General features: G+C 38.8%; 1 protein-coding gene across 2 annotated transcripts; it reads right to left on the bottom strand.

The window, feature by feature from the left end:
* Positions 1–803: 803 nt before the first annotated feature.
* On the bottom strand, positions 804–12,054 carry LOC114351195 (nose resistant to fluoxetine protein 6-like). 2 transcript variants are annotated; one of them, XM_028302308.1, is made up of 14 exons: positions 11,880–12,054; positions 10,537–10,676; positions 9,532–9,714; positions 9,215–9,359; positions 8,693–8,801; positions 8,232–8,316; positions 7,735–7,901; positions 7,577–7,655; positions 7,217–7,320; positions 6,671–6,844; positions 5,146–5,296; positions 4,165–4,354; positions 3,425–3,567; positions 804–1,124 (listed from the first exon to the last, which is right to left on the bottom strand). In XM_028302308.1, exons 1-14 carry the CDS (start codon positions 11,953–11,955, stop codon positions 969–971), a joined length of 1,902 nt encoding a protein of 633 aa, XP_028158109.1. In that variant the 5' UTR covers positions 11,956–12,054; the 3' UTR covers positions 804–968. The 2 variants fall into 2 exon arrangements, with proteins under 2 accessions (XP_028158109.1, XP_028158110.1); XM_028302309.1 differs by having other exon boundaries at positions 4,165–4,351.
* Positions 12,055–13,782: the final 1,728 nt, after the last annotated feature.

Here is a 13,782-nt window from a genome sequence, read left to right as displayed (position 1 = left end):
AAATACCTATACACTGTGGTATCAAATTAATGTAGTTGTAATAATAAGTGATATTTTGAAATATTTTCTCTACATAAACATAAGTAATAGATGGAATTGATCAAATCGAAATTGGTGTTCAATAAATATTGCCTGACCTCGGTCACTACTTCTTGATGCTGGTGCGTTGATGTCTTTTGTACTAGGCGTCCGCTACTCTGCTACATTACGTTGTATATTTAAGTTCAAAGCTGTTTAGAAGTACTTATGCAGTCAGTATTTTACGAATTAGTATCTAACTTAATATCATAACTGTAAGTAAGTTGCTTTCATTAAAACAACCATAAAATAAACATGCTTAAAATTTTATTTAGTGATGTGATACTAAGAGGCTTTTATCGCTGTGTTTTATACAAGTCTCTGTCCTCTCCATGACATCTCCTATTCTGTACGGTTTGTACGCTCTTGAGTGATATGTTGCTGATAGAAGAGAGGAATGAAAGTCTGATATGAACTGATATAACTGTATTGATAGACTGATACTTATGCTAAATGATAGAATGATATTGAGAACGCGCACGGTATGAACGATGACCGAACATGAACTGATGAAATTATAAATGTGGAGTAAAAATGCTGATGTGACGCGAACTTATGAAACAATGTAAAATGCTGACGCGCAATTGGGTATTTGACACCATTCGCCAATAATTCTAAACCACAACTTTTTTAAAAATACACTTGTTTCTGGTCTTAAAAACTTAATTAATTTTTAATTACCTGTAAATTACGATTTTTGGTTGCATTATAATTGAAAAAAGTAGTTTCATTGTGTTGATAAAATTGTGACGTCACATGCTAGTATTGCCGTACAAAATCTATGGGAGAGTTTCGTTTTGACAGTTTTAAAAAGTACGTCAATTGATTGGTGGTGTCAAATACCCTATTCGGTACGTGCTACTGGCTCGTACATATTCCATTGTTGGTATTTATTCGGCTTTGTTGTCTTTCGCGGGCGCTTGCGCAGGCGCCGACTGGTCTACGAACGCCATCTTGACGAGGTGGTTCACGGGCGCCTCGACGCACAAGTGTGCCACCACAGAGAATATCACGATCAGCCCCATGTAGCCGAAGTATTCCTGGAACTGAAAATAAATTAAATCGCATTTGTTCTTCTCATTTTTTTTGTAAAAGGAAGAGGAAAAAATATAATTAAAATTCAAGTTCTTTAATAGTGAAGGTTGCTACCACCACTCTGGAATAACATGTCGGCTGGTGCTGCGAAGTAGTGGCGGGAGAAAGTCAAGTCAAGTAAAGAAGTGGTAAGCCAAATATGCTTGCGTTACGTGTGGGCTCATCACAAAAGTCCAGGCGGGGTTTGATTGAACCCATGTTCCTTGGATTTTGAGTCAGCCAGCCCGTCATCGATTGGGCTATTGTCGTTTCAGAAAGTCACCTATGTCTGGCAGCCTCAAACATTCTAAACCAGCGCGAGCGCGAATGCCGCCCGTTTGAGACGCCTCTGTATACTATGCAAAATGAAGTACATTACAGCTGGTGATTGTCTTCTGTTAGAGCGCTTTCACATTAGGGCGTTAGAAGCTCGACAGCAGCGCATCAGCGGCGTTTTATAATGTGAAGGCAGGCATCGGCTGTCATAGAACGGTAATACTATCTATACAGTATTCCAATTTTATTTATTTATTTATTTATTATTCATTATTGAGCAATTACATATTTGATCCAAATAGCGTCCTAAATCCTTTTTAGGTTTGTCTAGACACTATTGTTCTCTATACAAATAAAAACAAACGTTTTAGTTTTTTAATTCGGCCATATTTTTGAAATAAATGTCAACAGCCGCGCGGTACGTCACCGTATGACAACATGCGATAGGGCTGCCCACCTGCAGACCCTATTTTCATTACATCTGCCTACTTAGAATTTCTATCTAGTTTTGTTAATGTATTTTGTGATTGTAATTTTTTTATTTTATTTTGACAAACAAAACACTTTGTGAATGCAATAGGATAAAAATGCATGTTGCCTTGTTATTAAGAGCGTTTACGCCGTTTGGCGCAAAAACAGTACTTTTTCAACTCGTTACAATCATTAACCAGTAATACTACAAATATGTTATAGGCATAAATAGTTAGGCAATTTCGTCGTCTAAATAGTTAATTGAGAAAATATTGCGATTAGTTTAGTATTTAAGAATTCTATCAAGAAAAAGGAAGGTTTTGTAAATTTCCACTTTAGCGTCAGTTTACAAGCTGAAATTTTTATAAAAATACTGTGAAAACGATTTAACAAACATTTATATCCTATAGCATAGATCCTTGGGCAAATAGTTATCTGAGAAAATTTTTAGATTTAAGCATTTTACAATAAGAAATCACAAATTAAAAGAACGTGAAATACCCAAAAATCAAAGTGATTTTTTCACCAATATTCTTTCTTTATTCAACATAAAAATAGCTTAATATAATAAAACAACATCTTCTTTAAAATATTTACTTTGAAACGATATTTAATTCATTGTTATTGTTTTGCTATAACATTTGAAAACTATTAAAAAACGCCGCGCGCGAATCATTTCCAATGATGCCCCTTGAAACGCCGCGCTTCGCGTAAACGCTCTTAATTGATTTAATTAAAAAAAAAATTGTGTTAAGATTTAGTAACAAATCTTATAAAGCGACTGTAAAATGTATGCGCCTCGAGTGAGGCGTAAAAAATGCTTGATTATTATACAGAGTGTTAGAAAATTGATATCATCATTTTAATAATTTTAATTTTCATACAAATCTGATTTTAAAAATTTTATTTTGTATGAAAATTAAAAAATAATTATATCACTGACTTCACCATACCATTTACATGCATAAATGTTAACATGGGCTAGTGTCAGCTTATAAACCCATTTACCTAACACCCTGTATAGATAGGTACTTGTAATTATTTTTTTTTAAAAAAACACTTACTGTTTAAAAACCAACACATCGTCCGTTTATTACTGTGGCACATTCGCGACACCCCCGGCTTTTGCATGTCGAGCGCATACCGAGATTTGAATTTCGAAGGAAAGCTCGCGTTTCGTCCGTTTATATGAAGTTACAATACTGTATGATAGTATTACCGTGGTCATAGTATGACATTTTCGGCAGCGCGTCTGTCGCGCGTTTGTCGCGCTTGTAAATCGCCTAAGAGTAGGCGCACACCGTTGATTTTTCGTCGGCCGATAGTTTAGTCGGGCAGTTGATCAGTATGGGCATGTATGGGAGTGCGCACACTACGCCGATTCGATTTGGCCGATTCTTCATACAAATTAAAATCGGGCACACCTATCGGCCAACTAAAAATCAACGGTGTGCGCCTACTCTAAATGTGAAAGCGCTCTTACTATCTATTTTATGTCGAAGATCAGCTAAACACTGGCACTTACAACGTGCACGTAGGACATGTGGACCAAGGTGGCACGCGAGCCGACGGCGTAGCGGATCACGAGCATGTGGAAGGTGTAGATGCTGAACGACAGCTTGGCCAGAGGCACGAACCCGCGCCACTCCAGCACGCTGCGGTATAACGCTGCAACAAGCATACAACCATGACAACTACGGTCTACATTGTAGACTTACTTAGTCCATAACTTACTTTTGCAGACTATATTATGCTAAGTAACTCATGGACGCGTGGCTGTTTGAGACACAGGTGAAAATGCAGTAAAAAGAATGAGTCAACTCACAGATCACTCGATCTTATTAAAACCATATTGTTATTTTGTGATTCTTGCTCACTATCATACAAGAAGAATACTTGTGATTTGCAACGAAGCGCGGCGAGCTTCATTACTTCAAAGAATTCAAGAAAACTGACATCAGTAGCGAACAGATACATCTTTGGCCTTATCAGTGTTGAACCTGAACCAACTAATACTTTGTGCTGTGTGGTCTGTGGGTGTAATTAGTGAGCTCACGAGTGAATACTATCATCATCGGTTGCCTAACGTCCTGATGCGTGCGTGCCTTATTCTGTGGTTCGACTTTCGCCTGGCGCGACAACCAAATAAAAAGGCCGAACAGGCCGGACATCGGTTATTTTGGCCGGACACGCAATCAAAAAGCCTAACTATGTCCGGCTTTATCCGGACGCCTGGCAACCCTAGCTATGTCCAGCCATGCTCACTTTCGACTTTGTTGACGGCGCCGGCGATGATGAGCGCGACGATGAGCCCGAACAGCGGCTTGATGACGGGCGTGAACAGCGCCCGCAGCGGCAGCGAGCGCGGCGGCCCCGGCTGGTAGAAGCAGTACCCGCCAGATTGCAGCACCAGCACCATCAACGGAAACAACAACCAATAGGCGTAGCGGTACTTCTGCAACAATGTCTTCTGTCAGTTAATCTTCCCGAAACGTGACATGGCGACAATATGAAATATGGTACTTCGAAGGCCCCATATCTCCGCGTGAATCCCGTTTTACCCCTTTAGGGATGGAGTTTTGTAAAATCCTTTCTTAGCGAATGCCTACGTCATAACATCTACCTGCATGAGTGCATGCCAAATTTCAGCCCGATCCGTCCAGTGGTTTGGACTGTGCGTTGATAGATCAGTATGTCAGTCAGTCAGTCACCTTTGAGTTATATTTAGATCACAATGGAACGCGAAAGTTTAAAAGGTTTCTATTTGTCGTCTTTTATTAGGAAATCAGAACCTCTATTTCAGATTCTCTGTATAGCTAGCAAACGTGTTAGCTATATCAAAGCAAGATTCTAGCAAACTCAAGCTGTCTTAACTAAGAAAAGAAATCTGATTGACGCCGAATGCGTAGTAACCCGTAGCATACAACTTCTAGAAGTTTCAAAGCAAGATTCTAGCAAGCTGAAGCTGAATGTTATCACCACCATAGAAGAAAGGCAGACTGTACGAGCTATCGTACATTATTACTTGCACATTTCCCTTTTATATAGTTAAATCATTTATTGCTAAGTAGGCGTTAAACACTTTACGTATAAGTTTGACCTAGTTTTAATTCACGCCTGTAGAATCACTTAGTAATAAATCAGTGTATGAGCAGCACTCAAACGGGTCGGTTTTATTTAGCACTCTTCGGAGTAACCCATCCCTCATCAGCAAGCATAGCATAGCAACTATTACATAGACAATACCGAGTGGTCCCGCGTCGTGACCTTCCTCTTCTGCCAGTCGTAGATGAAGAAGCCGAGGGTCATGCCGATAATGAACACGGGCATGTTGCTGTATGTCCGCTTGTACAGGTAGTGGAACGTCTCGTCATTCTTGTAGTACTCCATAATTGTTCTGCGGGAAAATGTACGCAATATAATAGCTATACCTGAAAAGAGCTGAAAAACGAAGAGGTCACCCGTGTGCGAGCAAATTAGGGACATTATCACAGAATAATAATAAGTACTACGTACAGAAGTTTTACTTCGCGAAGGTATTTAAAAAAATGTATGCTCAATGTCATTATTGTTCATTGGCGACTTGCTCGCTCAGCACGAGGATATTGACATTTTTGCCGACCATATTGGATTTATTTTTAAACGTTTTTGTATATCACTCAATGACACTCATTGTTAATGATAATGATGACCTGCTTGATATAATGATTTTTTTTTTGACATGTGACATTATTAATCCATAATTTTTCTGTTCTAATGTATCTATATTAATTTTATCTCGATTTGTTTATTATCTAGAATTTGTTAATTAATTAATTCTGTTTAAACAGAATTTAATTTTAATTTAATTTAATAATTTGTGTAATTTTTTGACTATATATAATTTTATTGTAATCGATGTGGTGACTAAACATGTAAGCGCTTTGGGTTTTCTGTAAGCTTATTATGTTGCTCATTAAATAAATAAATAAATTAATTAACAATATGGTGTAATTTAGCCTGTCTCAAGAGTCAAGCACCATTTTGTTGACAAACGTCAGTGATCGGCACTGCGCCGAAGCTATAGGGCTGACTTCGGTAAAATGATGTGACGTGAGGTGCCAAACTGCGGAAAATGGCGGAGGAAATACATGATTTAGCATGAATTATCATGAATAACATTAACTACTTATTTACCTCTCAGTGTATTGAGGCAACTTAAAAAAGTACATTCTGTGTTTTTATTATTATTTAGGCAGTTAAATACTGCTCATTATTTAGTACACTATTTTCTTTATTTTCTTCCATCATACACAAGAATACGCGTGCGTGAGTCAATGTTCGCTCGTATGTGAGGCCTTGTCGAATAGTATCCTATAGGTGGGCCATCGTGCGTGTTTTGTTTTCGATGTAAACTCGCGGAGATGAACAGGCCTGACATTATGCACAATAAGGTAACTTTCCTCTGTAACATTATGGATGCATTAAAGAATTGAGTATTGAGTATTTCCGCCACTGCACAAGTGACTACGTTGTTAATAACTGTTTTGGAGAAGTCAGAAGATTACGAATGAATACGACATAGTTTTTCACGAAAATCATAAGCGATCAGCTACTATTTTATACCAATCCGTAGTGTAGAGATGTTATAGAGGTCTCAAAATGTGATCTACGTCTTACGTTAAGTGAATTTGTAAGTGAGAAAATATCATCGATTGCGAAGAACAAGATCTCTACTCGCCTACCCGTAGATTTCAGGGAGCACAATAAAATGATAACTGATAAGACTAACTCTGGTTTGGCGATCAAAGTGCCATCCAGGTCTCTTGTGATGACGTTGTAAGCCGGCCACACCAGGCCCACCACGTATAGCAGTGCCAGCATCACGCGCCGCCACGCCACGCTCGGTGCCAGATAAAGCACCGTCAGGCCTATCATGTGCAGGTGGAAGTCGCTGGCTGACGACCTGGGGACGTTACAGTTTTTATAGACGACAAAAAACAAATGCTACGAAAGGTTAAAAACAAAGAAAAAAGTACGCTGCCAGGCTGACCAAAATAAAAAGGAACATACGTACAGAAAGATTTATCTAAGTACTAGCTTTTGCTAGAATTTTGTCTGTCACAGAAAAACTTTATCGCACGCGTCTCTGGTTCAAAAACCGGGATAAAAACTATCCTGTGTTCTTTCCCGGGACTCAAACTATCTCTGTCAAATTTAATCGAAATCGGATCAGTGGTTTAGGCGTGAAAGCAAGACAGACAGAGTTTCCGTAGATAGAACGTGAAGAAAAGAAACTATTGAATAGTAAAAATAAAAGTACTGTAAAAGTAAATACCAAGCCTGCAAATTGCAAGTGGAGACGTCGACGAGATTGTTGATAAACAGCGCGTTGTAAATCCAGTATTTGCGGCAGTATTCCACTTCTTCTCCTGTCTGTTCCTAAAAATAAAGAATACCAGTATGACATTGTTTTGTTTATGGACAGATTTTGAACATCGGTCCATTCATTTCACTACTGAATTCCACCAAAGTCCTTGAGAAAATATATCCTTTTTTTATATTTAACGTAGTTCCTTTTGTGTGTTAATGTGTTTTTTCTCGTTCAAAGAAACGCATAAAAAGTTGCATAAATTGTATTTTTTTTTCTTTGGAAAATTAAACAAAAAATCGTCGATAGTTAGTGATGGACACTTACATGCCAAAGTGGTCCATAAGCTGAGAAACGCAGCCAAGTAGCTGACAGTACCAGTGAGAGGAGGATCATCGGGGCCAGCCTGTAATGAGTAAATAAATATTATTTTAGGCAAATACCACATGACGTTATTATAATTGCCTCCTTCCTTATGTCCTTACCTCGTCCATCTCAAAAATATCGACTTCATATATTTTCTCCACGTAAACGGCTGCTTCTCAGTTGATATTTGCATGTTGTAGACCAGCAGCAAACCTGACATCAAGAAAAATGACTGCGTTGTCGTGTTCGCGTTATAAATCAAATAGTTGTCCTTCCCCTCGTACCCCTGAAATTGTTGAGAGACCCTTTTATTTTATTGTAACTTTTACGAAGAGGTTTGGTGAGGCATCTTTCATGTTCTTTTTTCAAGAAGCAATGTCTGATGATTTATTAGAAATGTCACCCATTCCAAATATAATAGTGACATCGCAACGGAATTTACGGTGGAATAAGATTTTTCCAGAAGACTGTGCCATGAACTTTCGCCAAACTAAAAATTGACGACATTGTGTATGCAAAGTCGAATTTTTTATATTCTTTTGAATTATTTATGTAAATATTTATTTACGTTCAAGATATCTATAAAAAACCATTTGGTAGACAAGTAGATACATACCTTTTCTATGAAGTCGGGGTTTTCAAGAGCAATGTGTGCTGGCATGGGCACGTGGACGAATACGATTATGAGGCAGGTCAAGAATCTGAGGACAAGGGTTGTATTATTATTAGTGGATTAGAGAGTTTATACTTAGCAGGCCGAGTATTTAGTTTTTTGGTTGGAAATATGACTCTACAGTCTACACATTAATGCGAACAGCTAGAGACTGGAATTCGTTGCCTGCTGTTGTCTTTCCCGTACACTTACAGGGCAGATACATTGTACCATCCTAGACAGCATCTCACTTAACATCAGGCAGGTGCGATTGCGGTCAAATACTTGCCTTGTTCTGCATAAAAAAGTAATCTTCTTGTGGTTTTAAGAAGTAGCTTAGGATTCTACCGACTGTGCTTATTACCTACCTATCACATGGTTGACATGGTCTTAAATAGCTAAACACTTGAATGTTTAGAACCTGCCTTATCCCATTGAGTGACTGCAGCTCCATTGCGCGAGGATCTGGTGACGGCGGCTGCATCAGCTGCTTCCAGTTTCTCTTCCACGAGAATGACAGCAGGAATCTGTTCGCTGTAATATACTAGAATGATTATGCGCCATACGTGTTGGACTTTAATGTTTATAGAATTGTTATTTGGGTACTTTTCAAATGGATTTTAGCGAACGAACGAGAAGGGCTATCAGACATAAAAACTTATAAAACTCATTTTAATTTTGCAAGCTTTTAAAAAGCACCTTAAACGTCCTACCACTGCTTCGGGATCGGGACTACAAAGTAAAGACTAAGACCATGTTGTAAAAACTAAAAAGGCCTACTGCGATACTAGCTATGCTTAGTGCAGAAGCCGTTAGATTTAATGGCAATAAAAATTTTAATTAATGGCCCAGTGCTGAGAAGAAGCAGGGCAAAAAACTCAGTCACTCACATCTTAGTACCGCCGCACATCAAAATCGTTATTCTAAACTTACTCAATTGGTTGTACCTGGCTTAGCCTCGTCTCTGGTATAGTCATATACACTCCCTGCAACATTCAAGGTAAGGACAGCAAATATGAGCGCCGCAACGGCCCAGTCCACCCAGTCGACTGAGTATTTGCTCTTCGTCTCATCTTCGAAGTAGCAGTTTATCTGTGTCGGAAAACTCAATTTTAGTGGAATTTTCTTGATCCGGATCCCAACAAAATTATGGCTTTTTAGTAAATAGAGGACCCTAACCTATACTAGTCCGAAGACATATAATAGCAGCAGCAATCTGCTTGTAATGTTTAGAAGTAGCTGACTCTTAGCACTGAGAAAATACCTTTGTGACTTTCGTCTTTAGACCGCACTCTTGGGCCAGTGTGTGGTTGAGGCAGGCCTCGGCGGCTGCCCGCAGTTCAGGCTCGCTGTCCCCGGAGTAGAACTGTTGGCAGGAGCGCGTCATGCACAGCCCGCGGCGCAGCCGTGTGTAGTTGTGGTGCGCGGTCGTGTATGCTGAGTAGCCCTGTTATAAAAACCACAATAGAATAGTCTTCTTAAGTCAGGCTCGTCAAGCCGTGGCGGCGGCGCACCAGGGTTCAGGTCGCCGTAAGCGGACGACCCAAGGAGATCCACCATATTCCTCTTGAAACGCGGTAGCCTGAGACGGAGCGGACGAATGTCCAAGTTAGACAGTAACTTGCAGCTCCGTTTCATTGGGCTCCGGGTTTTAGTTTAGCGGGTAGGCCCCGCTTTTTCAACCGACTTCAAAAAAGGAGGAGGTTCTCAATTCGACCCGTATGTTTTTTTTCTATGTTTGTTACGCGATAACTCCGCCAATTATGAACCGATTTGAACAAATCTTTTTTCGTCATATAGGTAATACCTCAAGGGTGGTCCCATTTAAATTTAATAATAGAAAAAACAACCAACCCAAGGGTGGAAAATTGGGGATGAACTTTTTTATACACAATATCTCCGCCGATTATAAATCAATTTGAACGATTATTTTTTTGTTGAATAGGTATTACCAAAAGGGTGGTTGCATGCGAATTTGAAGAAAATATTTCACCCCCAAGGGTGGAAAATTGGGGATGAACTTTTTTATACGCAATATTTTCAATTTTTTTAGTTTTTTTTTGTGTTCACGCATTTGAAGTCGGTTTTATTTTTTTTTAAAAGTTAATTATTGACGGGGAGAATCTAGCATAATCCATTGGTTGTCCTCATCAGCCATTACGCGCCAAGAATTTCCCGACGTAAAAGAAGAGAGTACGTAGGACACGTCAAAGTATCTTGAAATCAGATAAAGAGTGGCCAAGCTGGTTTGCCTGGAAGGTGTACAGACCCTCATCATATCCAGCAGTTCGCTCGGGCCGTCGGAGACGACGTCGGCGTGCGCGAAGCAGTACACCCCATTGGGCTGGTTCAGGCAGTGCTGGTAGCGGTCCAGGTCGGTCTTCAGCGGCATTCGTGCATAATCTTCCTCTGGAAATCCATCAACATTGTGATCAAATCAAACGGCAATGCTCATGGGTAATTGTACAAGAACGGCAATCGTTGAAAATAAGGGCATGCTCATGCGCCAATTTCAAGATGGCAGTCCATCATACTCAGATAGTATTAATCATGAGTTAGATAGTGACATGGCATGTCAGAGGCACAGCCCCCCCCCCCCCCTCTGAAAAAGAAGCCTAGATAAATGGTTAAGCTGCTGCTAACTAATTGCTAACATCTACATACTTGTTTTTTTATTTTATTCCCCACGAGAAAGCTGTTGCTGACTGCATCTCACATAATTGTAAGAGATGATCAGGTACAATAAAATTTACCATGTTTTTCAACAATATAGGTACTTACGTAGGTATTATTCAAGGATCAGTAAGGTAACACACGCAAGTGTTGGCGTTGACGCAAGCGTAAAAGAAAGAACCTAAAAACCTTTACCTATTCATCATCTTAGTTTTCGTACAAGGTCTTTTACAGCGTAAACAATAACTTTAAAGATTTTCTTCTGATACAATCATGGTGCCCTAACAATATTTGTGTTAGGTATTTGAAAGCCCAGTACTTAAATTTAAACTTAAAGACAAACGCATTTAGTTTTTTTATAAACAACTAGCTGACCCGGCGAACTTTGTTCCGCCTTAATGGCAATAAATAAGCAGACTTTTTTTTTAATTTCGAACGGGATAAAAAGTATCCTATGTCCTTTTCCTGGCTCTAAACTACCTCCCTGACAATTTTCAGCTAAATCGGTTCAGCCGTTCTTGAGTTATAAGCGAAGTAACTAACACGACTTTCTTTTATATAAGTATATAGATTAACCATAAATGTGACTTGAAAAACGGCCTCACTTGTGGCCCACCTCTGGGATCAATTAGACCTATTTTTGTGGTTATAAAACCAAATAGGTGATCTCACGTGTCCTCTTTAACAGAGGGATAGCGAATAATCCCAACTAAACAGTTTTTAGGCCAGAAGAGACTCTGGATCCTTATAAAGACACATTTTTGGGGTGAAATCCTTTCCTTTAATGAAATGAAGTTTAGAATTTATTAGGCTTTAAAAATGGGTACCAATATTGGTGGGAAATAGGGATGCATACGTTTGAAAGTGCTTATCGCGGGAGGTGCGATTTGTTTGACGCCGAGTGTATTACTTTTATGACCGGACTTTGACAATACTTACTGCTTAGCTTGTAGATTACCTCTGTCGATACCGACTGATGGAACAGAACCAGTAAACCAAACAGGATTAGTTCCATGGCTTATAAAAGTAACAATTCACAATTAAATAACTTTAAAATTATGTAATTTGGTTAATTTTGTTTACAACATTGTTATCAACTATCGCCAGTGGTAGCGTGCTATTGAATGTAATTATGAAAAGGTTGATCACTTGTCGCCTTTTATGTGTTTACTTCAACAATGCAAGGTGCTTCTTGAGTAGGTATTATTTTTGAATTTAAAAAAATATAGTGCATACCGATTAGTACTTTGCCACACAGGGTTCTGTACATTACTCACTTACATAGTTACTTAAATTGCTATCGCTTTTGTTAACTACTCAGGTAATCCCTTTTGATTTTTAATTCGCCTACTGCTGGACAAAGCGCTCGCGCACTGGTGACTTTTGTCGTCAACCCAGTCTATGGAAATGTACATACTAAACGGGAAAAACAGCAGCAGGCAACGAATCCTCCTACTAATATTATATGAAAGTTTGTATGGATGTCTGGATGTTAACATGTTTATTCTTTGACGCAAACTACTGAACGGATTTTGATAAAACTTTATAGTATTATTGTTTATAACCACAGAACATAGAAATGTTCTGTGTTTATAACCCAGAATAACATAGGCTATGATTTATGACAATCTGTGACAAACTTCACGCGGGTGAAGCCGCGGGCAGAAGCTGTACCTATAAATCCTACTAATATTATAAATGCGAAAGTTTGTGTGGATGTTTGTTACTCTTTCACGCAAAAACTACTGAACGGATTTTGATGAAACTTTACAGTATTATTGTTTATAACCCAGAATAACATATTAGGCTATAATTTATGACGATCTGTGACAAGCTAGAGCAAGCTAGCAAAAGCTAGTAAAATAATAAATGAATGGCCCCTAACTAGGAAGATAGAGCACTTAAATAAATATACCTACCGATGTTCATTTATGATTATTTGAATTTATTTAGCACAGAAACGCAAAAACCTAGCAAAACCAGATATTACCTAATGTTACAGTCAGAACTCATAATCGGTCAAAACCACTTCTGACTGCAAATTCAGCCAAAACTGGTTTTGACAGACGCGACGCCCTTAGTTTAACGGAACCACAAACGGAACTATTACTCTTATCCTCCTCCTCCTAACTATTCCTACTATTACACTTATGGTAACAAATAAGTAACAGGAATTTTGTTTACATACTAAGGGTTTCTTCAAAATTAGGGATTTATGGTGAAAACGGGCATTATTTTAGTAATTTGTAAGTACAATTTAATATTCTTCTTATCTATTACGAATAATTAGTTTATTTAGTTTATTAGAGATAACATTATTTAGAAAAGACACACCAAAAGCACTATAATACTCCTACATATACCGATTATGAGTTTTGACTGTAACATTAACAGATGCGAAAATGAATAAAACAAATAAGATTAAACAGTAAGAGTGAAGATGTTTCCAACCTTCAGATTTCGATTGAGGTATACTTGCGCGAATTCATCTATGTGAGAAAATGCGCATTTGGATTCGCACATTAAGGCCCAGAACAGACGGTGAAACGCGACTGCAACGAACTGCAACTGGTAGTTACTTTTGAGTTGCATCTAAGTTTCTGCCATAGCGTCCGTTGAGAGACCACACATGACGCGACCAGTTTGAAACTTTCAGTTTCAGTTTCATTCATCAGAATCATCAGAAAGTTGCAGTTTCGTTGCAGTCGCGTTTCACCGTCTGTTCTGGGCCTAGGTGTTGTGTTACGGGCTCATCTTGCTGCAACGTAAAGGTTGTCATTTATGACTGGAGGCTGGAGACCGCTGACTGATTCTTCAAATCATTATCATCATCATTTCAGCG

The sequence above is a fragment of the Ostrinia furnacalis genome, unplaced genomic scaffold (genome assembly GCF_004193835.3).
Source record: "Ostrinia furnacalis isolate ACB-3 unplaced genomic scaffold, ASM419383v2 OfSCF1098, whole genome shotgun sequence".
NCBI classification, from domain to species: Eukaryota; Metazoa; Arthropoda; class Insecta; order Lepidoptera; family Crambidae; genus Ostrinia; species Ostrinia furnacalis.
This window is presented reverse-complemented; position numbering and strand designations above follow the sequence as displayed.